At 41.9% G+C, this 27493-nt stretch overlaps 2 protein-coding genes across 8 annotated transcripts in view; both read left to right on the forward strand.

The window, feature by feature from the left end:
* chchd3a (coiled-coil-helix-coiled-coil-helix domain containing 3a) overlaps positions 1–27493 on the forward strand; it is a 235425-nt gene that overhangs the window by 159213 nt on the left and 48719 nt on the right. For all 7 annotated transcript variants that reach the window (XM_077500830.1, XM_077500832.1, XM_077500834.1 and 4 more), the window contains one exon: positions 11417–11510. In XM_077500830.1, the coding sequence (XP_077356956.1) occupies positions 11417–11510 (94 nt within the window). The remainder of the gene's footprint in view (positions 1–11416; positions 11511–27493) is intronic.
* Positions 11525–15068, forward strand: LOC144003997 (uncharacterized). The gene is made up of 5 exons (XM_077500838.1): positions 11525–14251; positions 14390–14436; positions 14476–14526; positions 14602–14635; positions 14721–15068. The coding sequence occupies exons 1-5, from the start codon at positions 14143–14145 to the stop codon at positions 15014–15016; spliced, it is 537 nt and encodes a 178-aa protein (XP_077356964.1). The 5' UTR covers positions 11525–14142; the 3' UTR covers positions 15017–15068.

The raw sequence follows: 27493 nt of genomic DNA on the forward strand, positions 1-27493 counted from the left end.
CTAATAAAAAAGTCCAATGCTGATATTTTCAAAATGCCAAATATCGGCACTGAAAATTGGATAATCGGTCTATCCCTAAAATAAATGTAAACAGTCTTGTTCAAACAATTCTGTAGGCTCTTCCCATCAAACACCTCGAATCAAATTGAGAGCAACACCCCAAAAATAACACATTTTAAGAGTAGAGCATAGAAAAAAATAGTGCAAATTCTCCTTTCAAATACAGTGTTCCCTCGTTTTCCCGTAGGATTAGGTTCCAAAAAATAACCGCAATAAATGAAATCCGCAATGTAGTTAGCTTTATGTTTTACATGTATTATTATAATTATTTTAATGGCTGGCCGTCATCCCTCTCAGTGTGGATGAACTTCTCCTGGGTGCCTTTCCTCACAAGGTTCTTCTGTGCCCCGCCATGTTGTGGTTTGCGTGTGTGTCTATGGGTACGATCATGGGGGATTTGGAGTGGCTTTTTCTTTTGATTGCAATATGGATGTTTTAATTGTTCAGCACTTTGAGTTGCGTTCGAATGTATGAAAGGTGCTATATAAATAAAGTTTGATTTGATTTATACATTTGAAGGCTCTAAAATATCACATTTCTCTCTTGTTTAAACATTCTCAATGTTCAAACCCTCATAATTTTTTACAAAATAGGTACATTACTGTTTAAAAAAAAAAAAAAAAAAAAAGCTTGCAAAATAGCACTAAAAAAAATCCACGATACAGCGAGGCCGCAAAAAGTGAACCGTGTTATAGTGAGGTAACGCTGTAAATGAAAAAAGTTGAGTAAGTTTAAGTCTCGTTAAAAAAGTTCTGTAAGGCTCCGGCTTAAATAACGCTGGTATTGAAAAGAGTACGGATTCCGCCTACGTCAAGGTGAAGAACCTTTTGACACCTTCTCCGTCCACTGTGCTGTAAATATTCATCATACGCACACACACACACTGCACTCATAGCTTACTCGGACACTGTTCAAATGCATTGATGAAGTGCAGAACTTGTGAAGTGTGACACGTTTTTCCTTTTTGACGTTCCTTGTTATCTCGCGGAAGCCTGAGCTGTCAGTTAAGACGATTCGGAATGATGACTGAGGGAAAAAAAACTTGAAATGGCACCTGTATGCTGCAGGCTGGAATTGTATTTTATTATTATTATTTTTAATTCTTGCTGTGATTTGAGCGTGGCAAAAGGTGTGAGGCGACTCTACGGAGGAATCGTGAGGAAGTGTTAATGTTACAGATTAGACCTTCCACGCGGGTCCCGGGGTTAATGAAAGCCCTGATGAGAAATGCAATTTGCCTTCGTCTATTATCTCCACCGGCAATAGTTGCCCAACTTTTTTTTTTTTTTTTTTCCCCCCCGACAAACCAGTTTTTCCACTGAGCTGAGCTCTGTGATTGGTGGTGAGCCATGATGAGCATTTTTTTATTTTTTTTTTAACATTTACATGCGCTATTCTGGGATTGACACGGAGCTCTGCGGATGCCGGGTTGCGTCCGGCCCAGAGCGTCGACACATTTTCGAAGAGCATTTATCAGGAGCTGGCTGACCCCGGCCTGGGTTGGGGGCCTGCCAGCTATCGGGAGGCTGCTCTCCACGAAAGTAATAAGTTAGGGAGTTTTTCCCTCCACCTCACCTAATCTCTGACTTATAAATGTTACTTTTCTCTTTCGAGTGCATGGACAAATGGATTGTATTTTTTAATGTAAATTGAGGGGAGCACTTCAATGCCAGTTTTACTTGCTATGGAGATTACATTCTTCTTGCAAAGTAAAGGAAATATTTAAGAAATAATATGAGTCTTTGCCAGTTTCTTAATAATCTACGATAAAACCAATCATACAAAATTACTACTACTAATAATAAAAACAAAATCATAATTCATAATATAATAACAAAAACTATATATATATATATATATATATATATACATATCAAATTATATAAAAAACTAAATATAAATGGAAATTAAAAAGCATATATATATATATATATATATATATATATATATATATATATATATATATATATATATATATATATATATTATAATTAAACTAATCTCATCAGTCTTCTTCACCTGAAGACTTGCGTCAAGACAAAGTATCGCGATACAAATATAGCGTATAGTATTGGTGCAAGTGGGCAAGTGACGGGACATTGTGATTTCCTAGAAATGTTGTATGAGTAATCATTTGAAATTGTGAACATTTGTGGAGATTTATAGAATGAGACTGACCGTTTTGAATACGGCTGTTGTTGTGCCCATTGTTCTCTCATCCCTTTTGGACTTGAATTAAACGTTGTTTCTTATTTGTCCGTTTCCTATCTTCATAAATAATTATTATTGTGAGAAATCACGAACATGATGAACAACATTCATCATTACTCAAAGGTGAATTGAGCAAATGTGTCATTTCAGATGTGTGCAATAATTAGTAGAGTACTCAAAGTAGCTCTTGAGTCATAAAAAAGTTGATGGTCACATGCGTCTTTCAATGTGAGGTTTTTACCTCCAAAAGAGTGAGGACATATTTAGAAAATAGTTACCGGGTCATTATGTTGCCAACCAAAGACTACACAATTGTCTAATAGCGAATTAATTTCGAAGATTGTCACAATCGCAGAGAGCCGATTCATTTAGTGTAATATTTTAATGATGTCTTGATAATATCCAATTTGTCGACAAAATTGGGTTAAGTCTTTATTTGTAATTGAAGCTAACATAACAAGTATTAAAAAACAGTCCTTGTTGACAGTATGCCTAATGGCAGAGCACCTGGTCCAGACGGCTTTCCGGCTATATTTTTTAAACATTTCTGGTTAATGTTTGCTCCATTATTTCTAAGAGTAGTAACTGAAATTAAAAGTAAAGGTGATATACGTCAAGATATGAATATAGCAGCAATTAAACTTTTATTAAAGCCAGAAAAAGACCCTACCCTCCCGTCAAGTTACCGACCGATATCACTAATTAATACCGATATTAAAATTATCGCTAAGGCCTTGGCATCTCGATTAGAGACGGTAATCTCGACAATTATTCATAGTGATCAAACAGGTTTTATTAAAGGTCGTCATTCTACTAATAATATTAGGAGACTCTTTAACTTGATTAGTATGTCACAGCGGTATGATAAAAAGGCAGTTGTTATTTCGCTGGATGCAGAAAAAGCATTCGATAAAGTTAACTGGTCCTTCCTCTTTGCTGTCTTAAATAAATTCGGCTTCGGGGAGTCATTCATTCAATGGGTCTCAATATTATATGATTCTCCTAAAGCTACAGTTACTACTAATGGGATTACATCACAGAGTTTTACTTTACAAAGGGGAACAAGACAAGGGTGCCCAATGTCTCCTTTATTATTTGCTATATTTATTGAGCCGCTTGCATTAGCTATACGTCAGGATAGACGGATCCAAGGAATCCACTCCGGGACAATAGAACATAAAATTAATCTATATGCCGATGATATATTACTCTATTTAGAAGAACCTGCTATCTCGCTAGGGGAAGCATTTAAATTAATAACTAAATTCTCTCACTTATCAGATTACTCTATTAACTGGACAAAATCAACATTATTACCTATTACAGAAAATTCATGGAATCCTACAAGTCAGGATCCACACTACTCCTTTCCTACAGGTAATTTAAAATACTTAGGTGTTAAAATTTCACCTAAGTTAACTGAATTAACTTCTTTAAATTTTTCACCATTATTGGATAGTATCCGTAGTGACCTGGAGCGCTGGAATAATCTTCCGATCTCTTTAATAGGACGGATAGCTACTATAAAAATGAAAGTTTTACCAAAGATTAATTATTTATTTTCAATGATTCCATTTAAACTTACGTCTAACTGGTTCCAATCGCTGGACTCTGCTATCATAAAATTCTATTGGAATAAAAAAAAAGCCAAAATTAGTCTATCTACTCTTCAGGAAAGTAAATCTAAAGGAGGTTTACCCCGGGTTTTCACTGGATGCGGTTGCGGTGCGGTTGCGGTGCGGTGCGTCTTGACTGCGTGCTCCGGACGGGTCAATTTTTTTGTCAATCCACACCGGCTCCGCACAGCTGCGGTCCGGCAGCTCCGTCGCCGCCCACTTCCCAACGTGTCTCGCGGGACCGCGCGCGAGCGATCATGTGGCATTTCACAACGACAAACATACAGAATGTCTGTGCTCTTCTGCTATGAGATTCCATGCAGCATCCTTTTTTTGGTTGTCCTTGTAAAGTATATTAATAACGAGAGTCGGGTCAGTGCGGGTCCACTCTTTATTTCTGTCTTCCCCGTCCGGCTGCCGCTCAGTACGGCAAGCGAGACGGGCACAACAAGCAATCGCGAACATCAAATTCACAATACATTACAGTCCTTATAAAAAGGATGTGCCGTGTCATATATTATTTTGTGGTTTTCCACCTCCAATATAAACCTCTCCTCGTCCATGTTCGCTGGTGTCTAAACCGTGAATGAGCACATGGCCCGGCGACGCCCACGTCACGTTTTGCTGAAAGCTTGCGAAATAGGAGCTGGCGAGTGTTTTATTCTGAAAGGTAACCGGAAATTTATTTTGAAACTGCCTCGGTCTTCCTGTCCCGCTCGATGTGTTTTGTGCTAGCTTGCCATTTGCCGGAGGCCTACCGCTGCGGCGTCCGGCAAAAATAGAAAATAGGTCTATCCTTGCGGAAGGCTTGCGGCACGCCGCAGGCCTTCCGCAGTCGACACGCAACGCACCCGCAAGCGGTGTAAACTGCACCATTTGAATGAATGGAATCTAATTGCTTGCGTCGCCGGACCGCACCGCAACCGCACCGCAACCGCAACCGGTGAAAACCCGGGGTTAGAGGCACCAAACTTTATGTACTATTATTTAGCTAATCAACTACAATATCTTGTGCTATGGACACAACCCAACAGAGATACTAACTGTTGGTTGGAATTGGAGCAGAAGGATTGTAATAATCTTAGACTGTCAGATTTACTCTTTATTACAAAATCAATAAGACGACATAATTGTTTTAAAAACCCAATGATAGCTGCCACCCTGACTGCCTGGTGGAAGGCATTAGAAATTACAAACTCCCAATTGGCGCCCTGTGGGCTCTCTCCCATTTGGCATAACCCCGACTTTCAACTTAATAATCAGTCGTTCCATTTAAGCCTATGGGAGCAGAAAGGAATTACACACCTTCATCATCTTTTCTCAGATAATAAGTTTATATCGTATACAAACTTGGTCCAGAAATATGAAATAAAAAAGGGAAATTTCTTACATTATCTGCAAGTTAAAAATATGGTTAAGAAACAAATCCCAACACTTCAGGATACGCTCCAACTGCCTGTCTTAGCTAAAGATATTATAAAGCTTTCTCCAACAACAATAAAGAAAATATCAAAAATATATAAGTTATTTTTATACACAAATAAAACGTATTTACCGACTTTAAAATGGGAAAAAGACTTGTCTATAGTTCCGGAACCAGACTTTTGGACCCAAATCTGTGAAAATGTATTTAAAATGACCAAACAGACAAATTTGCAACTTATCCAATATAAGATACTTCATAGAACATATATTACACAATATATGATGAAAAAAATGGGACTCTCTGACTCCGACATTTGTCTCCAGTGCTCACAAAACACTGCCGATACTTATCTTCATGCTTTATGGTCATGTACTCCAGTGCTGCATTTCTGGACTAAAATCTTGGAAAAGCTCGCTGATATATTAAACTGTAGGCTTCCTTTATCTCCAAGATTGTGTTTATTAGGTGACTTAACAATAACTGAGCTACCATGTAAACAATCTCAATCTATATTTATAGCCCTTACTATTGCTAAAAAAATAATCCTTGTCAATTGGAAAAATAAACAATCTCTAAATATCGACCACTGGTTAAACTTACTAATAAATTATATCTCAATGGAAAAAATCTCTGCCTTAAATAAAAATCAAGTATCAAGATTTAAACAAATATGGTCTATGTACATAGAATATTTTAATCTCAATTTGGCAACTTAATCCTGCCAAGATTCTGCCTGTTAACGAGAGCCACCACATCGTTACAACTTCTGTTTTCGCTGCTTCTGTATTTGGTATTTTGTATCTGATTGTTTTTATTTTTATATAGTCAGGAACCTAGTTGCTGCTAGTGGGCTCGAGCATACCACACTATACGACACTATACTCATTAACTCCTTAAGATCTATTTCTAGTGGGCACTAAGCATCAACACTTGGTGTTACTGCATGCTAATTAGTCAATTTTCTTGACGCCGTCCCCTGTGGTCGGGCGGGGGTGGTTCTGCCCCCCCCGTTGTCTGCTCGGTGGCGGTTGCGTCTTGGCCGCTCCCTGGGCCCCCTGTGGGGTGCGGTGTTGGGGTGCTTCCCCTGGTGCCCGGGGCGGTGCCGTCCCGGCGCGGTCCGCTGCTCCGTGCCCGGCGGCGCAGTTCGGGGTGGGTGGGCCTCCGGTGTGCCCCGTGGTTCCCTCTCCCCTCCCCCTTCCTCCCCCCCGTCGCCTCTCCCTCCTCGCCTCCTCCCGCCCATCCTCCTCTGCCTCCCGGTCCCTTTTCCCTTGTCGCCCCCCCCCCCCCCCCACCCCACCCCCCCCCCTCCTGCCCTGCAGCCGCCCTTTTGCCTTCTTGTCGTCTTCTCCCCGCTCCCCCCCCCCCCCCCCCCCTTCCCTGTCTGCCCTGCGCCCCCTCCCCCTCCCTCTCCCTGGGCCTGGGGCTGCCTCCCCGGCCCGGGCGTCGGGCTCCGGGGGCCGGGCGAGGGTTTGGGGCCTGCCCCACTCCGGTAGAACTCCTGGCGCCCCGGGCGGGCTCCGGTGGCCGGTGGGCTGTCCGGTAGCCCTGCTGCGCTGGCTGTCCGCCCATTGTGGTGCCGGGTGGAGGAGGTGGGGGGCGGGTGGGGGTGGGGGTGCTGGGGGGCGGGCGTGCCACCTACACCCGCCGGGTTGGGTGAGGCCCCGCTGGTCGCTCCTCTTACTCACTTCACTAGCTTGCACTATACACTTTGTAAATATACACATAGGGCACACAACACATTTCTTGGTGGGGTGGGGAAGGGTGGAAACACCGTCTTCACCCTTCAACTCCCCTCCAATTTTAATGCACCTCACGTCCAAGGGGAGGGGTGAGTTGGGGCGGGGAGCCATCAGAGGGGATGGACTGCAGTGCCTGGCAGCGCTGTGGTCCCCCCCATTTGTGTCCCTGCCCCACCACTTTGTCCCTCCATTCCCTTTTTTAATGCACCACACATATACATATTCATTTTTTTGGGGGGGATACGGGTGTGTCGGAGTAGGGGAAATTTTTTCCCTCTGCTCCGACTCACCTGCTCCCAATTTTAATGCACCACACGCACACACTTGTATATACACTGGGTGGGGCCACATTCACGGTGTAAGGGTAGAGCTCGCCAGTCGGCGAGCTGGCGGACTCAGTAACAGCGTTAGGTGTCACTAGTACTCTGGCGTGACGACCGGGGCCTCTCCCCACCGGGCTCGGTGTTCTGGTGTTCCGCCTTCTCCCCTGGTGCTTCCTCCTCTGCTTCCCCCCTCCCGCCGCTGTGCAAATCTCGCGCGGCTGGAGGTGGGGTGGGCACATCTTCCCTCTCTGCGCTGCTGCCCGGTGCCGATTTCCGGGGGGGAGGTGGGGGGTTCTCGCGGGGGGCCGGGTTCGCGGGGGGGGTGGCGGCCGTCGGGGGGGGGGGGGGGGGCGGCTTGTTTGGGGGGGGGGGTGGAGGTATGGGTGGGTGGGGGGTTGGGTGCTGGGGGTCGGGGTGTGTTCGGGGGTTTGGGGGTCGGGGGTGGTGGGGCCTGGGTCGTGGTGGATGGCGGGTTTGGGTGGGGTGGGGGGATGGGGGCTGGGGACCGGTGGGGCGCTGTGGGGGCCCGCTGGGCCTCGTTCTGCGGCCTTGGGCTCGGGGGTGTGGGCCGGGGCTGGGGCGGGGGTGTTCCGGGTGTCTGGGTCGGCTCGCCGACCGGTGTCCGCTCGGGTGGCTTGGGGGTGGCCTTGGTGCTGCCGCGGCCTGGGGATTTCGGGGGGGGGGGGGGGAGTGCTCGCTTTGCTGGACCGCGGTTGACGGCTTCTTTCTTTGGTGGTGGTCCTTATGCATGCCAGATCCGTCGCACCAGCATCTACTGAAACTCAACAGAAGTACCCTCTCCCTCCCACAGCCCCTTGAATCAGTTGGTGCTGGTGTCTGTGGTTCTCACTTTGCTTTATCTATCCTTCCCTCCTTCCTCTCTTTAGTTTTTCCTCTGGTCACTTGAGATCTTAATTTATTAGAAGTATGAGGTTTCTGGGGTTGGCATAAGACTCTGGTTTTGTAACCACGCAGGAGGGGTCTTGTTGGTGCTGGACTTCACTTTGATGGATTGGATGTACTGGCTTCTATGGATCTCACTCTGCCTTATCGATCCTTCCCTCCTTCCTCTCTTTAGTTTTTCCTCTGGTCTCTTGAGATCTCGCTAAATTTGCTGGAATTTAGAGGCTTCCGGGGTTGGCATAAGACTTTGATTTTGTAATCATGGGGAAGGCAGGAAGTGTTTGGTCGGTGCTGGACTTCACTTTGATTTACCTTTCTTTTCTCTTTATTTCTTTTTTTTCTGACCTTTTCTCTGGTCTCCTGACCATTTAAACCTCACGACTCTGGCAAGATTCTGAAGTACCTGGTTAAGGCGAAGGGTAATGGGATATTTATAAGGTTTTAGGTGAATGAATGAGTATAAATTTATACGTATTTGCACGCACGCACACACGCGCACGCACGCAAACGCACGCAAACGCACACACGCAAACGCACGCAAACGCACGCACGCAAACGCACGCACACATACACACACAAAAAAAAAAAAAAAAAAAAAAAAAAAAGAGCAATGATGACAAGACGTTGAATCGGTAAGACTACCGAATGAACAATTCTGAGCTCTTAAAAAAAAAACAAAAAAAAAAAACAGTCCTTGTTAATTGATTACTGAAGGCCATTTGGGGACTAAATGGATGAGGGAAGTTTTGGTAGGTTTGGAACGGAAGATTCATTCATCCTGGTTTCTCATTACTATCAAACCACCATGAAGTTTAATGTCATTTAATAAAGCATATTTGAAATTGAAATCAATATTTTAATTTATAAGCATGGGTTTGATGTAATATTTAATTTCTCCATTTAATTTATTGACTTGTGACTTAATGGACCTTTCATTGCTGGGAGCCTCCTATTTCTACGATTGACCCTGTAAGTGGTCCATCCATGGCTGATGGTGATAAAGTTGTAATGTTGATCAATGATGCTTTCTTGCTGCTGTCAAACACGACGAGCGGCCGAGGCATGAAGGATCTTTCAGCTGGCGTCTCCGCCTGATCCACACCACCTCTTCATTGTACCGAGCGGATCATATTTTCCGCTCTCGTTAGCTGCTGCTTTAGAGAAAGTTTACCTTTTGACGCTTTGTCATGCTTAAGCAGGTAAGTTGAATGATTCAGGACGAAGTAGGTTGAAAGCTGTTGGCGAAGGTGTGCGGGATGAAGGTGGTGGGAGAGATAAATGCTAATGACATGATTTTATGTATTCATTGCAACAGTGTGTTCACAAAAAACATGTTTGTCTGCACTACTTCTCCATCATGCCCCAATACCGCAACTTAAGTTCTTCGACAAGTGGTAAACAAGCAGACTTGAAGAAATTAAATTCAGTTGTATGACTATACTAACACATAACAGTTATTAAAGGATAATTTTAACAAATTGATGGCATTTATTCAAAGGCCTTAAGTATATTTTTCAGTTTTATACCTTATATCTTTCTTAAGCCTAATATAATTTTTGTTCTTGTGAGTCTTTACTAGGTTTCTGTCAGGTTTACCTGCTTGACATTTATTAAACACAACAAAAAGGAGAGAAGGCACTGAGTTCGAAGCTCGAGAGGAGAGGAACTGACTGGTACAATTCACTACTGCAATCTCAAAAACAAAAAAAATCCCCTCCTCACCCTCTCCTTTTGTTTGGTTTCCACGTCCCTAATTACGTAGGTGTTCCAACTCTAATGCAAAACATAGTTGGAACACAGTGTACTTGTTTTTCTATGTTTGAGTGTAAGATTGCTGAGTACTTCTGTGGTCAAGTTTGCAATCATTTCTGAACAGAAAACAGGCAGCCTCAGCAGACTGGCTCCAACCAATCTGCTGCGTTAGAGGTTCTGGTTCTTGTGCTTCTTGAGTCATCTTCTGTTAAGACACGTGTCAAGATCCGGTCCTCGAGGGTCTGAGTCCTGCATGTTTTCAAAGTTTCTCTACTCCTACCTGATTCAATGATTAGGATAATTATCAGGCTCCTGCGGAGCTTGCTGATGAGCTTAAATATGAATCAGCTGTGTTGAACACGGGAAACCTCTAAAACCTACAGGACTCAGGCCCTCGAGGACCGGACTTTGACACCACTGTGTTAAGAAACATATATCTAGGCTATGTGAGATAACAAAATGGCTCTGAAATTAGAAAAAATAGTGACCATTTTGATGTATTCAAGACATTTTTGTTAATGGGCTGGAGAAGCCTAGTAATTTTCCAATTCCTGACTTGGTAGAGCAAAGTGGAAGGCAATATTTACTTTTACTTTTTTTTTTTTTTAAATGGATATTTTATGACCTCTGGATTGGCTGGCAACCAGTTCAGGGTGTACCCTGCCTACTGCCCAGAGCCGGCTGGGATAGGCTCCAGCACCCCCGTGACCCTTGTGAGGAGTACGCAGTCAAGAAAATTGATGGATTTTATTACCTAAATGTCCTGAAGCTCAAATTAAATATTGTGTTTTAAGACGAAAAAAAAATTGCTTGCATGATTCTATTATTGCAATTCGATTTATGTACCTACACATGATGTAAAAAATAAATAAATAAATAAATAAATACATAAATAAATAAAAAGCGAGCCTATATTAACATTTTCCACCTGCAAGGAAATTGTCTTTATGCAAGCATGTGTGAGTGTGTCTTGTGACTGTCCCACTCTTATTACATTTGACCAGGTAATAATAGCTTCTGACAATAGGGATTATCCCATCTAACTAATGCAGTGTGAGTGTAATCTCCATACACGCATGCACGCGCACACACGTTGGGGGTGGGGGTGTAAGGAGGTGCTCTTGTGTCTTCCGAGCACGTTGTGGCCTGGTCGCTGGCTGCCTTCTTTACTTTCATGCTTAATTACCTGCCAAGATAGAGCGGCGAGGACACAAGAGGCGTCCGCGAGCGAGTGATGTCCCTGACATGAATATCGCTCAATAAGGTTGAAGGGATGTGAACGCACAAGACGTCCGTACCCGCGGGTTGGTGGGCATCCTGAAATGTACAAAATCTAAGTTGTATTCGTGCTGATGCTGCAAACATTTTTTTTTCTTTTCTGCTCAGTTGATGAAGAAGCCCTGAAGAAAAGGATCAGTGATGAGCTGTACGAAGGCTTGGAGAAGCAGAGAGTCAAAGCGGAGGAAGACCTTCAGGCTTGGTGAGAAGCACAAAAAAAAAAAAAAAAAAAAAAGCATTAGGTGGACTTGCATAATTTAATGGGATCGAGGGCTGGCATCTGTCCCGTGTGCCCGCTGGCCAGTAGGAGTGTGGTGATGTATCGATATCAAGATAAATTGTGCTACTTTTTTCCACGATAGATTATCGATACGCCTACTCAAAGTATCGCGATATTTGTAGTTCATATACAGTCGCTATAACGGCTCCATTGTTCATTACTTATTACTTGACGGGCCACTAGGGGAGCACTTCAAAAGAGTGGTGGCGAAATGGATGCAAGTCTTCAGGCGAAGAAGACTCATGGACTTAGTTTTTTTGTTGTTATTATTATTATTATTATTATTATTATTGTTTGTATATATTTGTATATATTTTCAAAATTTAGATATATATTATAATATATTTATTTATATTGTTTTTATTATTATATTATGAATCATTAAGATTTTTTATTTATTATTATTATTATTATTATTATTATTATTATTATTATTATTATTAATATTTTATGATTAGTATTATCGTGGATTTATTACCTGACCAATATCGATAATTGCGGTATAGTCATATTGTGAGATAATCGTTATCGTGAGCCTTGTTATCCTATCGTGAGGTACCCAGAGGTTCCCACCCCTAGTGGCCAGTCTGATACTTTCAATTTGTGACTGTGGATGTTCACCAAAATGTTGGGAACACCGTCTGTGTAATCAGATCGTGACACAGTCCTGCACTGGTGTCAATCCGTACCAGTTGACAGATTTCATTGGAACTTCTTCCACAGTTTGCCTACTTTGATGAATAGTGATAAAGGTTGGCATCTGTCTCTTCTGATTCCAATCTTCCTCCTTTCCGAAGTGCATCAGCACATTTTACTTCTCACCGTCTTCTTCTCCGGATTAATTAATCGTGCCTGAGAGGAGGCTGCTGCTAAACCTGAGCTAATTTCCTGGATGTCGAGTTGGGCGATCCATTAGCTCCCGCTAAAGACGGAGATGCGCAGAACATATTCAGCGCGTTGGTAGAGGAACAAGCAGCTGCGCTGCGGTGTGGCCAGGATACTCAATAATGGTGGTTTACCCCCCCCCCCCCCTTTCTTTAATCGACCTGGATACTGTCCAGTGGACGCTTGTGAATAGACTCCCGTGATTAGTGGCTAAACACACAAAAACACAAGCTATCTTGATTCAGGAGGAGGTAGTGTTATATTATTGATTCACTTCCATCTATAGACTCATTCAAGAGAAAAGTGACTTGGACAGGTGGTTATTTTTCTTTTTTGTGTAACTGCATCCTGCAGCTCATTTATTGACATCCGTTCAAAAAGGAGTCAAGTGCCTCACAATTGCTCCCTCCTCGCAATTAACTCATTCACTCCCAGCCATTTTCACAGAAGCAATCCTGTTCGCTCCTGGCTGTTTTACTGGATTTTGACTGATTTTGCAAGGCCCACAGAATATTGTGTTCTATTGCTATAAAAGCATGGAACCTATCAAAAGAAAGATTAAAGTCTCTTCTTAGACTTAGACTTAGACTTAGACTTGACTTTATTGATCCCTTTGGAATGGCTCCCTCTGGGAAATTTACATGTCCAGCAGCAATGAGAACAGATAATAAAATAGAAAATAATTCAATCAATCAATAAATAAGGTTATTACACCAGAGATTGAATTAATAATAATAATAATAACATGAAAAATAAAAATTCAGTTAATTTGCCCTCTCAACTGTCCCCTCTACAGCTCTGGTCTTTGTGTTGAGACCTGTAATGGTCCGCACACCTTCCCAGACCTCCCTCATGTTGTTGTCCCTCAGCTTCTGCTCCACTTTCCTCCTGTAGCTGTCCTTAGCTTCCTTCACACACAGCTTCACCTCCTGCTGTGCTACTTTCATGGCCTCCTTATCTCCGCTCCTGAAGGCAGCCTCCTTCTTGTTGAGGATAATCTTGACTTCCCGCGTTACCCATAGCTTGTTATTAGGGTAGTAGCGGACGTTCTTGACAGGGGAGACTACATCTGCGCAGAAATTTAGATAATCTGTCAGACAGTGTGTAATCTCCTCTATGTCCTCACCACGTGTGTTCATCAGCACCTCTCAGACTGTGGTGTTAAAACAGTCTCTCAAGGCACTTTCCTTCTCAGGGGACCACCTCCTAACATATCGAGTTGTCACTGGTTGCTTTTGATCCAGAGGAATATACATTGGCTGTAGGTGGACCAAGTTGTGATCAGACTTTAATTAGGAAAAAAAAAAGTATGTTTCTATCGGTTTCCGTTTTGCAGCAATTAGAATTAGAAGAGAGCTAAGTTTCATCAGTTTTCACAAATCTATTCAAAATTGTAAGTTATTGAGCTTCTTTTCTACATGGCCCTGGTTGATCTCCTTTGCTCTGCTGCCACCTGCTGGCCGTTTATGGGAGTCAAAAAGGCTACAGATGGCAATCAGCTCACGCTTGATCCTTATTTTCAAAGCTCAAAAGCATCGACCAGTGCTCAAGAGCACAGTGATGACGGGGTTAAGTCATAGTTGAAGCGGTGACGCGGCCGTTTCGACCACGTCCTAAGGCCCCACCGGCTAGCGATGCTAATAACGTCCTAAGGCCCCACCGGCTAGCGATGCTAACACCGGAGAAAAGTGGTGCACAACCGACGTTTCATCGGACGATGACGACTACCATGGGTCCGATGCAAGACAGTCTTGGACAGTCTTCCAAAGAACGTGACGGTAAGTGCTAACATGCTAAGAGATTGCTAGTAAGATTACTTTCCTAACTTTTCGGCGATCTGCTAGCAGCGTGTGTAAATGTGCTGATATACACTAGAACATCTATTACCTATACAAACGTGAATGTATATTTTATAGATCGTGCTCACAGCAACGTCCGACCGCTGGTTCTACGACAAAGAAAGGTAAAAAAAACAAAAACGTTTTCAAAACACCACAACAAGCTCCCCCTCATAGGGCCCAAAGTGACCCTTCTCACAGTGAGCAGAACAAAGGTAAAAAGAAAAAAAAAAAGATTCTCCACAGCTCTAATAGTATATTTGATGGTAAACGTCTTCTATAATTTACAGAATGTGCATCAACCAATACATCGAAGAAAAAAAGGTAAACATGCACACACACACACACACACACACATTGCATCACAGTGCTCTAAAATAATATATGATATTGAAATGTATATTTGCAGATCCCAAAGATTCTGGCTGGCTTGAAGTTGATGAATTCGGCTGGCAGCCAACCATCTTCCCCTTTGCTGCAAAACCAGGACCAAGGAATGCTGCAGCAGAGCTGAATTCCCACCTGCCAGCTGACATCCTGGAGCTCTTCATCACGGATGAACTTCTCCAGCACATCGTTCATCATACCAACCTCTACGCAAATCAGTCCATGCAGAAGCAGACTGACAAAAACTGTTGCACACGTGTAAATAGTTTGCAAAGAGTTTTCCAAATTGTTTGTTCGGATTGCTACTGTTGCATGTAAATAAACTGTTATTTTGCAATCAAAAAACATTTTTTATTGTTGGGGTAGTGTTTTATAGAAGTTTAGGTGTTTGTAGAATCACTCATGCAAAAAAAAAAGTGCCAAATTCACTAGAGTGCATGAAATAACATCGTTTCACAAAAAGCTTGATTTCTCCGTATTTTGGAAGAAAATAGAGGATTTGAGTGAAACGAAGGTGTTTTCTATTGTTGATTACTGAAGATCCGAATAAGGTAGAAACACACTTTTTTTTTAGATGAAAGATGAGACTTCAATCTTTCATTTGGTAGTATCCGCGTTTCCATAGTCCTAACACAACATTTTCTGTGGAGCTTGAAAGATCGGTAAAATTCTGTAAATCAGCTGGCAGTATCGGGGTTACCTTTTCCGAAAATGGCTGGCAGTCAAAGAGTTAATTTATTTTCAAGGTTTTATAAGATAAGAAAACGTTTTACAAAGTCAGTTTTTATTTCATAATGCAGCCGAATGATTTGGCCTGTCAATCAAATGACATGAGGCGGAGCCAGTTACGCGATTGGCTGAGTCCCTTTTACAGACATGAACAGCAGCACTTGCAGTATCGATTCACGCGTGGAGAGTTTAGCGCCTGATGAGGAGCCACGGCGGTCACAGGCTTGCTAAAGCATGGATATGGAAGATAAGTCACTTTCAGAAGTACTCCAAGAAGTAGCAAATCGTTTAGAATCGGATCATAACGTAAAGGCCTTGTTAAACTTCTGTGTCAGGCTACGGGGTAGGCGTCACGGCGATCTCGGCTCACACAGGTGGTCCCACCCACTGACTTTGATTGACAGGCCAAATCATTCGGCTGTAAAACGCCATTATGTAAAAGAAGACCATTGTGGAAAAGGACATTATGAAATAAAAACTGACTTTTCTTATCTTATAAAACCTTGAAAATAAATTAAATGTCATTTTTAAAAATTATGACGTTGTTAAAATAATCATTATGAAATATCAAAATAAAATATTTGTTAAATATTAAAGAATAGTATAACACTTTTCAATATAATACTAACACCTCATTTTAAAATGTAATGTCCATATTACATAATTGTCTGTTATTTATCAAAAGGATAGTTATTTCAAAAATGCCTTTTAATTTATTGAATTTTGACACTTTTGGGCTTCCATAGTTGCGTTTTTAGAACTTGAACCTTAAAGAGTGTAACGTTACAAACACTAAAAACCATGTTTTCGTGTATATTTTGGTTTTAAGGCCATAGTTGGCTGCTGGTTCAGTTGAGGGCTGAAAATACAATGAGGTAACAAATTTGACACACTGCCATAAAAGTATAGAGGCTGAGCTACTGTACATGATTTCCGGTGTAAGTAGCCTGTGGCTAGAGCGCAAAGCAGTTATATTTCTTGTCCCGTATCTTGTTCCCGTGGGAACTCGGTACACCTCTGTACCATACAGAAAAAAACCTTAACATTTATCGTTGCAGCACAAGCAAGCATTTATGAGAGCAAGCCATTGGACTCAATAAGATTCAGCTTGTTGCCTTTGGACATTTGCAGGAAAAGAAGATCAAACAACAACATGGCCCGTGTTTGATAAAGGTACACAGTAAATTGTGTCACGTAAATTTGACTCTGTTTAGTGGGACCAAATAGACTCACTTTTAGAGTCATATTTACACTTGGAAGAGAGTAAAATAAAGAATTTGGGGGGTAGAAGTCGCTTAAGGGTTGCGGAACGAACTTATGACCTGCAGCTTGGGAGACAGCAGATCTACTCCCAGCTTAGTGTTAGCATATCACTTGTGTCAGCAGGAATCTTCCTTACGTCCAATTCACACTGACTGCGGAAAGGAAGCGGTGCATTTTACGTATGGGTTCCGCAAGGAGTGCATTTCACACCGCGTGCATTGCATGTCCGGAAATCTACTCCCGCAAGACCACAAGATCACCGGGGTTCATGCTGGAGAGTTGAGTTCAAGCGATATCAACCGTGTATAGCAGGGGTGTCAATCTTACAGAGAGGGGTTTAATCCGGCCCGCGAGATGATTTTGTAAATAAACCAAAATTTGTAATGTCGGACCAATTCATCAGCCGGCAACAATCAAAACATATAAATTCGTAATTTCACAAGCAGTCCTCAGATGAACAGTGTAACTTGTACGTGGAATCGTCCGGGATGTCATTATTTACAGTCACGGTTTGTTTAAAAAAAAAAAAAAAAAAAATCATAGACCTACATAAACGTGTTAAATACGACACAAATTCAATGACTGGTAACACAAATATATATGACAAGGATTAACCACACAATGCATTCTTGGAACAATATATATGCAAAACGGGTAGATTTAACACGTCCAGAACTCATACAGGCATTACAAGTGTTGCCACGTTCCATTTGCATTTGTGTTAATTTTCGGAACAATATGATTACAGTTGAGTTCCGTAATTTAGGCCTGGCCCACAAATAGAGAAAATCTGCGTATAATTGACGGCAATTGTTTTTAAGTTATACACCATGATTTTACCGATCTGGCCCACTTGGTAATATATTTTACTCCATGTGGCCCCTGAGCTAATAGGAGTTTGACACCCCTGGTGTATAGAGTCCTATTTTGGAAACAATAGCCACGCTTGTCTGTTTTCACATCGATATGCTTTTTGGACATTATTTCTGGGACTTCTACCATGGGTAAGTACGTTTTGTAATAGTGTTATTTTGTCATGTTTAATTTATTCAAAGCTGTTTTTTTTTGTTTTTTTTGTCTTAAATGTCCGACTCATGTCATACTATGTAGTTAACTAGCTTCCCTCCCAAAAAAACAAGTTTGCAAACGGTTTTATTTTGAAATATACCCGATTTACCTTGACGCCCGACTTCCTGTCCGGCTCGGGTCATTTCTTCAGCTTCATGAAAATCCACATGCGGCGTCCGGAAAAAAATAGAACGCTTGCCGAAACCTTCCGCATCGCCACGTTTGTTCCATACCACAGACGCACTGGACCGCAGCTGGTGTGAATTAACACATAGACTTGAATGTGTTCTATCCTTCCGGCATCCGTACGGCCGCCGTACAGAAAACGCACCGCGTCCGTTCCGCAGCCAGTGTGAATTGGGCATAACTCCAAGAGAAAAAATTAGTTGGTGTCTTGGAGATTGTGGTCTCCACTTGGATATAAGCAAACACTAGGAGGGGCATAGCTCAGGTGTTAGTTTGGCAGTCTTCCAAGCTGAAGGTCGTGAGTTTGTTCCTCAACCCTTGAGTGACTTTTTATTTTTTATTTTTCTCAATTCTTTATTTTACTCTCTTCCACGTGTAAATATTAGCCTACTCTAAAACTGAGTCTATTTGGTCCCACTATAAATAGGGGTCAAATTTACTCTACAGAATTTATAGTGTACTATGAGTTTGATACTTCCGTATCTTGACCACCACATTCAGGTCAATGTGCGCTTCAAATGTTTGTTTTTTTGTTTTTTTTGTTTTGTTTTGTTTTTCTTGTGCGGCTACAGCAAGACCCAGTGCCATCCAAATCAGTGAGTTGTATAAAACCAATCCCAAAGTTTTAAATAAGGTGGAAACAGAAAAGCAAAAAAAGTTAGCTCCACTCCCCGGTGCGCCACATTGCATCGTATGGGGATCCAGAGAAATTGGATGAAGTCTTTATTTGTTCTGTGGAGCTTTCAAGCCATAAATGAACTCCCGAGATCTGCATTTTGCGTGGCGCACTCGAGCAAAGCGGTAAAGTTGAGTGCTCAGCCAGGAGTCAATTTGGACGTGGCGGCCCTTCACTCATTTGTCCTCTGCAAGGAGCTTTGGAGATTTGCCTGTGACGCATCGGAGCGGAACATTTCCAAAGAAATAGGATGAGACGGACAGACACCAAACATAAAAAAACTTCTCCTTTTGTCAACAGTTCATCCGGACATGCTTGTTTGTTGTCCATCTTAGTGTTAATTTCGTCAACAAAAACTAGACAAAAATACACACATTTTTCACTGGACTGAAACTAGACTAGACTAGATTAATATAAAACCTTCATTAATAAACAATAAATGGGGCTAAATCGGGCGGCACGGTAGTCGAGTGGTTAGCACGTCCGCTTCCCAGTTCTGAGGTCTCCGGTTCGAGTCCAGGCTCGGACCTTCCTGGGTGGAGTTTGCATGTTCTCCCCGTGCCCGCGTGGGTCTTCTCCGGGTACTCCGGTCTCCTCCCACATTCCAAAGACATGCATGGCAGGTTAATTGGGCGCTCCGAATTGTCCGTAGGTGTGCGTGTGAGTGTGGATGGTTGTTTGTCTCTGTGTGCCCTGCGATTGGATGGCAACCAGTCCAGGGTGTCCCCCGCCTTCTGCCCAGAGCCAGCTGAGATAGGCGCCAGCAGCCCCCGCGACCCTTGTGAGGAATAAGCGGTCAAGAAAATGGATGGATGGATGGATGGGACTAAATCAGTATACATTTTCGTCAACTAATGAAGACGAGACAAAAATGTACTTCACTTAATAAAAACTGGACTAAAATCTATGGACATTTTAGTTCATGAACAAAAACGAGATGAAAATTATTTGATTTTGTAAAAACAAAACATAAAAAACAAACAAAAAAGCAAACAAAAAACAAACAAATAAAAGCCAACAGCTATAAAGTTCCAACAATAGTGTTAATCCGACCACTAACTAATGCTTGCTAACTTAGTAGCTGATGGAGCCATAGTAGCCACTTGTTGATATACTGTAATTGTGTGTGAAGTACACGTATCTGCAGACAATAAAATATACAAGAGTAAAATGATTGTCCTGCCTAAAAGTAGACTAAAATGTTGACAGTTTTTGTTGACTAAAACTAGACGAATAAATTGTTTCCTTGGCCTGAAACAAATACTAAAATTATCTATTTATAGTCTACTATAAATGGGCTAATGAAAAATGGGATTGGGTGGACTAACTATGATTAAAAACGAACAAGTGTGATTGAAACTGGACTTAAACTGAGACTAAATTTAAAAATGGTGGATAAAACACTAGTCCATGTAGACATGATTAAATGAGTTTTCAAACAATCGAGGGTCTTTATTAAATTTTGCTGTGATATGTTTTGCCTCCTGTGAGGTTTACACACCACTTAATGCATATTCAAGCAGGCCAGATGAGCTGACCATATGCTTATGATTTAGCCACAGTCGTACTTTCTAAGACCACTGCAGTTATCTTTTTTATATTTGTGGCTTGATGGTCGAGCGGCACGAATACAAAACAGCTTTTTTATTTTGCATCATTTCCAAATGAATCGGCTCCGTTCGTTGTCCTTGCTTCATTTTTAACTCCCTTTCATAGTCAGGTGTGCTTCTGTTTATGTGCCAGCGTATACGACGTGTTAGAGAGAGAGAGAGAGAGAGAGAGAGAAAGCAAGCAAGCAAGCATCGGGGCCATCAAATACTCATGTCCAGCATTCAGCGACATTATTCCCAACATCAATATTGCATCGGGCCTCTAAATGCCTTTGTTTCAGGATTTTTCGTTGGACTCAGTCCTGCCTGGTTGGCGCACTGTGTGGAAATAAATCTGGTGTAGATGACTGTAAGCGTTCATGTTTGGGAGGACAGAAGGTGCGCGATGGAAAGTAGAAAGTGACAATTCAAAGCAAGGAATATTGTTTGTTGTTCAGCAGGATTACATTCAAGGGGAAGGCAAGTTAAAAATGTTCTTTACAATAATACTGTATGTTCTGTGCCCCCCCTAGTCTAAAACAAAACAAAACGTTTTTTGTTTTTTTTTCTGATTTATATTGCGTTTGCAAATATAATATGTAACACAATTGGCAAGAGGCGCTCATCCAATTTGGGTCAGGGTGAAGATATTTTGAGTTGTTATTACATTTCATCCGCTGTCATGTTGAATGGTACAGTCCGAAATAAACGATCTGGTCAATCTCTCCATACCGTTTACATTCTCAATTACCGAACCAGGAAGTCAAGTATAGTCGTCGGTGACAAAAAGAGTCTCAAAAGTGTTTAATTCATTAACTGGCAGCCATTTTCACAGAAGCAATCTAGTTGGCTCCCGGCTGTTTGACTGGATTTTGACTGATTTTGCAAGGCCCACAGATTGTCCGATTGCTATAAAAACATGGAACCTACCAAAAGAAAGATTAGTTTCTTCTTTCATCGGGCCAAAAAAGTACATTTCTGTCTGTTTCCATTTTGCAGCAATTAGCGTTAGAATATAGCTAAGTTTCATCAATTTTCACAAATCTATTTAGAATTGTGAGTATTTGAGCTTTTTTATTTTATTTATTTATTTTTTTATTTTTTATTTTTTTATAAAATGGCCCTGGTTGATCTCTTATACACTGCTACCACCTGCTGGCTGTTTGTGTAATTAATAGTATTTCTTTTATCGTTCTTTGCAGTTGATAGGATGCATCAAAGCTTTATGTATGCTGTAGCATTTAAAAAAACAAAAACAAAAAACAAAAAAAAGTCTAAATACGTCTTTGGGACACTTAAAACATTTCAAATAGAACGTATTTACACATTTTTGGGAGAAAATGAGTTAACAAGCCCGCAGTTTGCAAAAGTCAACGACATCCACTGGCGCAGAAACGGCAGTAAAACAGGCAAAAGTCCAATGAGAGTGGTTGAGGCCGGGTTGGAGAGGAGTACCTCCTTGTTTTCTATCCAACTCCCTTGGAGCCAGTTCCAAAAGTCATGTACTTCATCCCTTGGATGTTGCTCTCTCGTCTTTGACAACAACTAGCATTCAAGTATTCTAATCGTACGTGTTTGACAAATTGAGCTTGGACACCAATCGGTTCGAACCGCAAGGAGCCTTAATGCTGCATTCGAGGATGGTTGGAAGTGTGACTTTTCCAAGTTCGAACCAGGAAGTCTGTATGGGAATGCCCTCTCGAACCAGGAAATTCCACTTGCGAAGTCGGGGGGGGAAAAAAAAGAGAAGGACCCCAACTTCACAGACTCTCTACAAAAGTGACGTCACTCTACAATAATTTCCCCTTTGGAAGCACAGACCGTGAATGGTTAAAGACAATTTCTTGAGTATAAAACTAGATAGCTTTCTTCATTCATAAATATTCGATTCGACATAACTTCACGTAATGCAACGTACGTGACACTGTGCCGCTATGTTCCTGCATCAAGTTATACGATGAACTACTGAACTGTATGGAATGCTTATGATATAAGATAAAAACAATAAATGAAGCAAAATTGCGAGAAGGTAAGTTTGCTGGAGGTCAAAATGAGTTTACCACTATCCACCATTTTAGTTGTTTACTTTCGCCTTGAACGCTTTCAGTTTGGAACTGGGAAAAAACAACTGATATATTTGACTTCCGACCATCCTCCAATGCAGCATCCATCACTTGGTGCCAGATATCGCACCAAACTGCGTGACTTCTTGTTAGGTGTTGCCCCACCTTGAGTGCATGCTTTCAAACTCTCATCAGAACACACCGTGCCACTGCCAACCAAGCTGTTGAAATGGAACGTACATTCCTGATTGAATTTGTGGATACTCGGGGAGAATAAAGTGTCACCACTTCATTTTGCACACTTCCAGTGCAAGGGCAAACATCATCCATGTCCTCCAAAATCATTCTATTACACAGAGGATTTATTTTTATTTTTTTTTGAATGAGTCATCGTCTTTCTTACCACTCTCTTCCCCACCTGCTGTCAATCCCTGTACAGACAAATGAAAAATGTGTCCAATATCCCCGGGAGAGTGCAATAATGGTTGGAAAGCAATAGAGGCCAGGCGAGGCAGAAAGATAGCATCCAGCTATAGCGATAGCGCTCTTTTGCTTGGCTTAGCACTTGAGAGGAAGTCGACGGAAATACTCTTTTTCTTTTGCCAAGCATTCTTTATTCCATATGTGTTAATTGTGGGAATGCTGAAAGCATTCCCATGTTATTCAACTTTTTCTTCTCCACACTTTATTGCCGTGTAATAACTCCCACATACTTGCAATTTACACCGTTCAAATTTCAACTTTCTTCAAATATTCACACCATCATGGGAATATCTCATCTGATTTCACAGTACTTACACATACGCACAATTTAGTGTTCAATACCAACTTTTCCCCATTCATTTTCAATGGGACTGACATTGCACTTTTTCTTCAGTCCCACTTTCCACGCCCACTGCCATACATACAACTTCTAATCATTACCAGGTCTGTGATCTTGTTCAGTGGCGCACTTGGTAAAATGCATTGTCCAGTAACCAGGATCACGGGTTCGAATCCCACCTCTGACCGTACATTGCAAATGTATCCATGGCAATTATGGTAGGTGATTACATGTATACTAACTACCTTAGTTCCACTTTACCATCTAATTGAATGGCAGGTACTGTATGCCTAGGTGGCACTATTGTGGGAATTTAATTTCTTTGCATTTTTCCATTGGATATCATTACAGTGACACCTCGGCTGACGAACGCTTAAGCTCACGAACGTTTCGCCTCACGAACATTAAATTCGCGAGCATATAGTCTCTGCTGACGAACCAAACCACGCGGTCGAACAGCACCACGGTGCCGGCCACGAGAAGCTGACGCACGCTCACGGCGTCCCAGTTCTTCACCCCCTTTCTTTTAGTGCGGACGCGGTTTGTGTTTGATAGACATTTTGGATCATATTGAGTGTACTTTTGCTATTATGGGACCGAAAAAGACCCCACCACAGGCTAGTGTTAAGCCTAATGCTACGTTCTCACCAAAGGCGAGGGACGGCGGCGCGTTTGCATTGTAGTCAATGGAGTTCGCGCCACTAAAAAAAGCGGAAGTGCTATCACGTACCTCAAAAAAGGAGAAAATAGTGCCACGGCTGTTTAGTCCCAGGAAAGAGGTGAAAGTAGTTGGCGGTGCTCACTTTTTGTTGACTCGCTAAAGTGCTCCACTTCCTTGTTCACCAAGGGACACACCTCCTCCGCTCCGGTGAGCACGAAAGTGCGAATGAGCGGCAACCGTTCTATAAACACTCTACGCGGTGAAACGCTCGCGAATGAAGTAAGTCTACCATTGCTACCATCCTTAAGAACTACCATCACAAAGGTAAATAAAACGACTTTATTATACAGTACAGTTTATTTCTTTAATTACAATACAATAGCACATTTATTATACATAAAATAAGGTATATTTTTGTGTAGTTTTAAGGCTTATTTAGTAGAAAATTATGTTTTATAGGGACCTGGAAACGGATTATTCTCATTTTAATGGTTTCTTATGGGAAATAAATGTTCGGAAGACAAACTTTTCGCCTTACACACACTTTCTGGGAACCAATTATGTTCGTGAGCTGAGGTATCACTGTAGTTCCATTTTTCCATCTAAATGAATGGAGGGTACTTTCAGATAACACTTTTACATATAAATAGGCCATTAGCCATGATTTTCAACAAGCCAAGTTGGCTCACATGTTAAATACTTGCCTGGCGTTACGGAGACGCACAAGTGCGTTGGTTCAAATCTCGCTTGGGAAATATTTTATTAGCATTCAGCTTTCTGCATTCTCTTGCAATCTCTCAGAAATTTCACTTTGTCTAGTTTGGAACATGGTTTGGTCTAGTTTATGCCAAACATTTATCATTGATTGCAGGGCGCATGGCACTTGCGCTCCATTTGCCTCCAGTTTTTTACTTTTTTTTTTTTTTATTTATTTTCTTTTTTTATTTGCACATAAACATTTGGAGTAAAGCTTTGAGGTGCAGGTTGTGAGGAAATGGTGAATGTAAAAAGCTATTAGGAACTCTCCCCTGTGTGCGTGTGTGCGTTGGTGTTTGTGTGTGTGAGTGGGAGGGGAAGCCCTGTGATGGATGGTGTGTGCTGACGTGTGAGGCTCAGCGGACTGTAGGAGTGGACATGGCTGGCTTCCCTCCATCTCTCTCTCTCCAACTTCTCACTCCATCTTTGCTCGGCTTCCTCCGGGGTCAAACGTGTCAAGTCTCCGGTATTCACTTCTTGCCGTCCCCTCTGTCGCAATTTTTTTGGAAACTCCTATCACCTCCAAGTCGCCACGGCACTTTTTGACATTTCGTCTGGTTGATGGACACACGGGCGGGCATGGAGGCATCTGACTTGACCTACGTTGTTACGAAGCATGACTGAGCTTTGTGTGTCCATCTGGATCCTGACAAATTTTGCGGATCAATTACAGTATGGGGTTCACTTGGTTTTTGAATGACTTGAGAAGTAGAGAGAGACTGGTTTTTTTTTCAGGGCTAATACCGATGCTGATTATTAGTAGTCAAGGAGGCCGATAGCCGATACTTGGAGCCGATATTCATTTTCGGTAAAAAAAAAAAAAAAGGGTGGTGTGTGTGTGTGTGTGGGGGGGGGGGGGGGGGGGGTTTATTGGTGTAAAAGTTGTTGAAAATACAAATGCCAATCTTGACTCTGTTGTAATGCCTTAAAGCATATTTATTTATTGAACACATTTTCTGACTTTTAAAAATGTATACGTTTTTTTCTGTTTTTCTGTTTCTGTTTTTCTGTTTTTTCTTTTTTTAATCTTACAAAATGTTCAGGGAGCTCTCACGATGATCATTATGTCTTGAAAAGTGAAATGGATTCTTAACTCATTGACTGGCAGCCATTTTGACTGAAGCTTCCGGCTGTTTTACGGGATTTTGACTGATTTTGCAAGGCCCACAGAATATTGTTATATTGCTCTAAAAACATGGATCCTATCAAAAGAATGATTAGAGTCTCTTCTTTCTTCAAGGAAAAAAAAAGTGTTTCTATCATTTTCATTTCGAAGCAAATAGCATTAGAAAAGACCTAAGTTTCATCATGATTCACGTTTCTGTTGAAAACACTGTCAAAAAGAGCTTGTTGCAACATGGCCCTGGCTGATCTCTTATACTATGCTGCCACCTGCTGGCCATTTTTGTAATAACTCCCATTGCTTCACGCCTTCTCTTCAGTTCAGAGGCTGCACCAAAGCCTTCTGTATACTCTAGCATAAAAAATAGCTCTATATAGTTTTCTACAAAATTAAAAAATACCTGATATCAAACAAAAACAAATGGTTCAGAAGGTTCCCAGGGCGAGCAGGATCTCTTATAAAGTTAAAGGGATCATTCGGATTTTTTAACATGAATCTCAATTTCATCCTCACCTCCAGTGTGTGCGATCAGCACTGACTTACCCCTGACAGCGTTCTGTGACACGAGTTCTGGTCCGGTGTTGACGCACTGCAGCCAGCTAATCCTTCCGCTAGAAGTTGTTTGTCTTTTCGAAGGCGGAAGCATCAGCTGGCTGCAGTGCGTCGATTACCCGTCTACAGGGCGACGCGCAGAGATACGAACGAACAGAAAAGTAGTGGCTGGCGGTAATGGCTTCTGACTTTTTTCAGAAACGAGTATTGTGATGCAAATGTATCAGTCTTTTGAACACAAATTGTTTTTAGAATAAAAACGCTTTTATTTCCGTTACCCCAGCCAGCTTGCTGGACTATTTTCCTCTCGTCCAACACCGGACCAGAACTCGTGTCACAGAACGCTGTCAGGGGTAAGTCAGTGCTGATCGCATACACTGGAAGTGAGGATGAAATTGAGATTCATGTCAAAAAATCCGAACGATCCCTTTAACTAAAAATTTAGACAAATAAATGTTTGGGTTTTTTGTTGTTGTTTTTTTTTAGATTTACTTTATATTGACCGTCAGATTTAAATAAAAAAATAAAATGAAGGCAAATAAGGATATTCGTCAAAATGCCCAATATCGGCGCCGTTAATCGGTCTATCCCTATTTTGAATGCAAATTGATGTTACTACCTCATCTAGCAACTTTGTTATGCCAACGCAAACCTACAGTTTGAGCTGCAAGAGGCTCTAGCTAACAGCGAACTACCTCGCAAACGAACGGGTGGCCAGCAGATGAACTGAGGCTCATTCTATTCCGATTCAGGGTTCATCATACTCATCTTCCAACCAATTTCATCCATCTGCTGTTTTGTTTAACAACTTTTTTAGTGCAGTTTTTGTTCAAGCTGTGAGTCTACACTGAATAAAAAATGCGTCCTCTTGAAATGTTTAATCGTGGGATGTGTGGGGGAAATTGTCACTGAACTCTTTCAGACAGTCAATATTCACCTGCCTCTCTCTACCTATCTCTCAGGATTTGACTGAAGTTCATTGGGCTCCTTACCGTCCTTTCTTTCAGTCTGTCATAATTCGCCCTGGCACTCGCTTTGTCTATTGTGCGTTTATTTTACCTCGCCACTTGATTCCTAGCAAGAGGAGGCCGTTTGGGGGTTTTCAGGGACGTTCCTCCTTATTCTCTAATCAAGCGCACCGTCGCTGCACAGGGAGCGCGTTGCTAGGTAACCACGAGAGCTCAGTGACGGCGGGGTTCAAATGGTGGTCTTGTGTCTGCACGGAGCTTCATGCCGCTTTGGAGGTTAACGGCGGCCGTTAAATATTGACACTCGAGTGCAAATGATTTGGAAATGATACAAATTC

The sequence above is a fragment of the Festucalex cinctus genome, chromosome 16, assembly GCF_051991245.1.
Source record: "Festucalex cinctus isolate MCC-2025b chromosome 16, RoL_Fcin_1.0, whole genome shotgun sequence".
In the NCBI taxonomy this organism is placed as follows: Eukaryota; Metazoa; Chordata; class Actinopteri; order Syngnathiformes; family Syngnathidae; genus Festucalex; species Festucalex cinctus.

Bases quoted from the DNA above. Each gene is read 5' to 3' on its own strand.
- LOC144003997 (XM_077500838.1), top strand. From the start codon at position 14,143: ATGCTAACACCGGAGAAAAGTGGTGCACAACCGACGTTTCATCGGACG. The intron at 14,527-14,601 runs GTAAAAAGAAAA...TATAATTTACAG, and splicing joins TCACAGTGAGCAGAACAAAG to AATGTGCATCAACCAATACA. The intron at 14,636-14,720 runs GTAAACATGCAC...GTATATTTGCAG, and splicing joins AATACATCGAAGAAAAAAAG to ATCCCAAAGATTCTGGCTGG.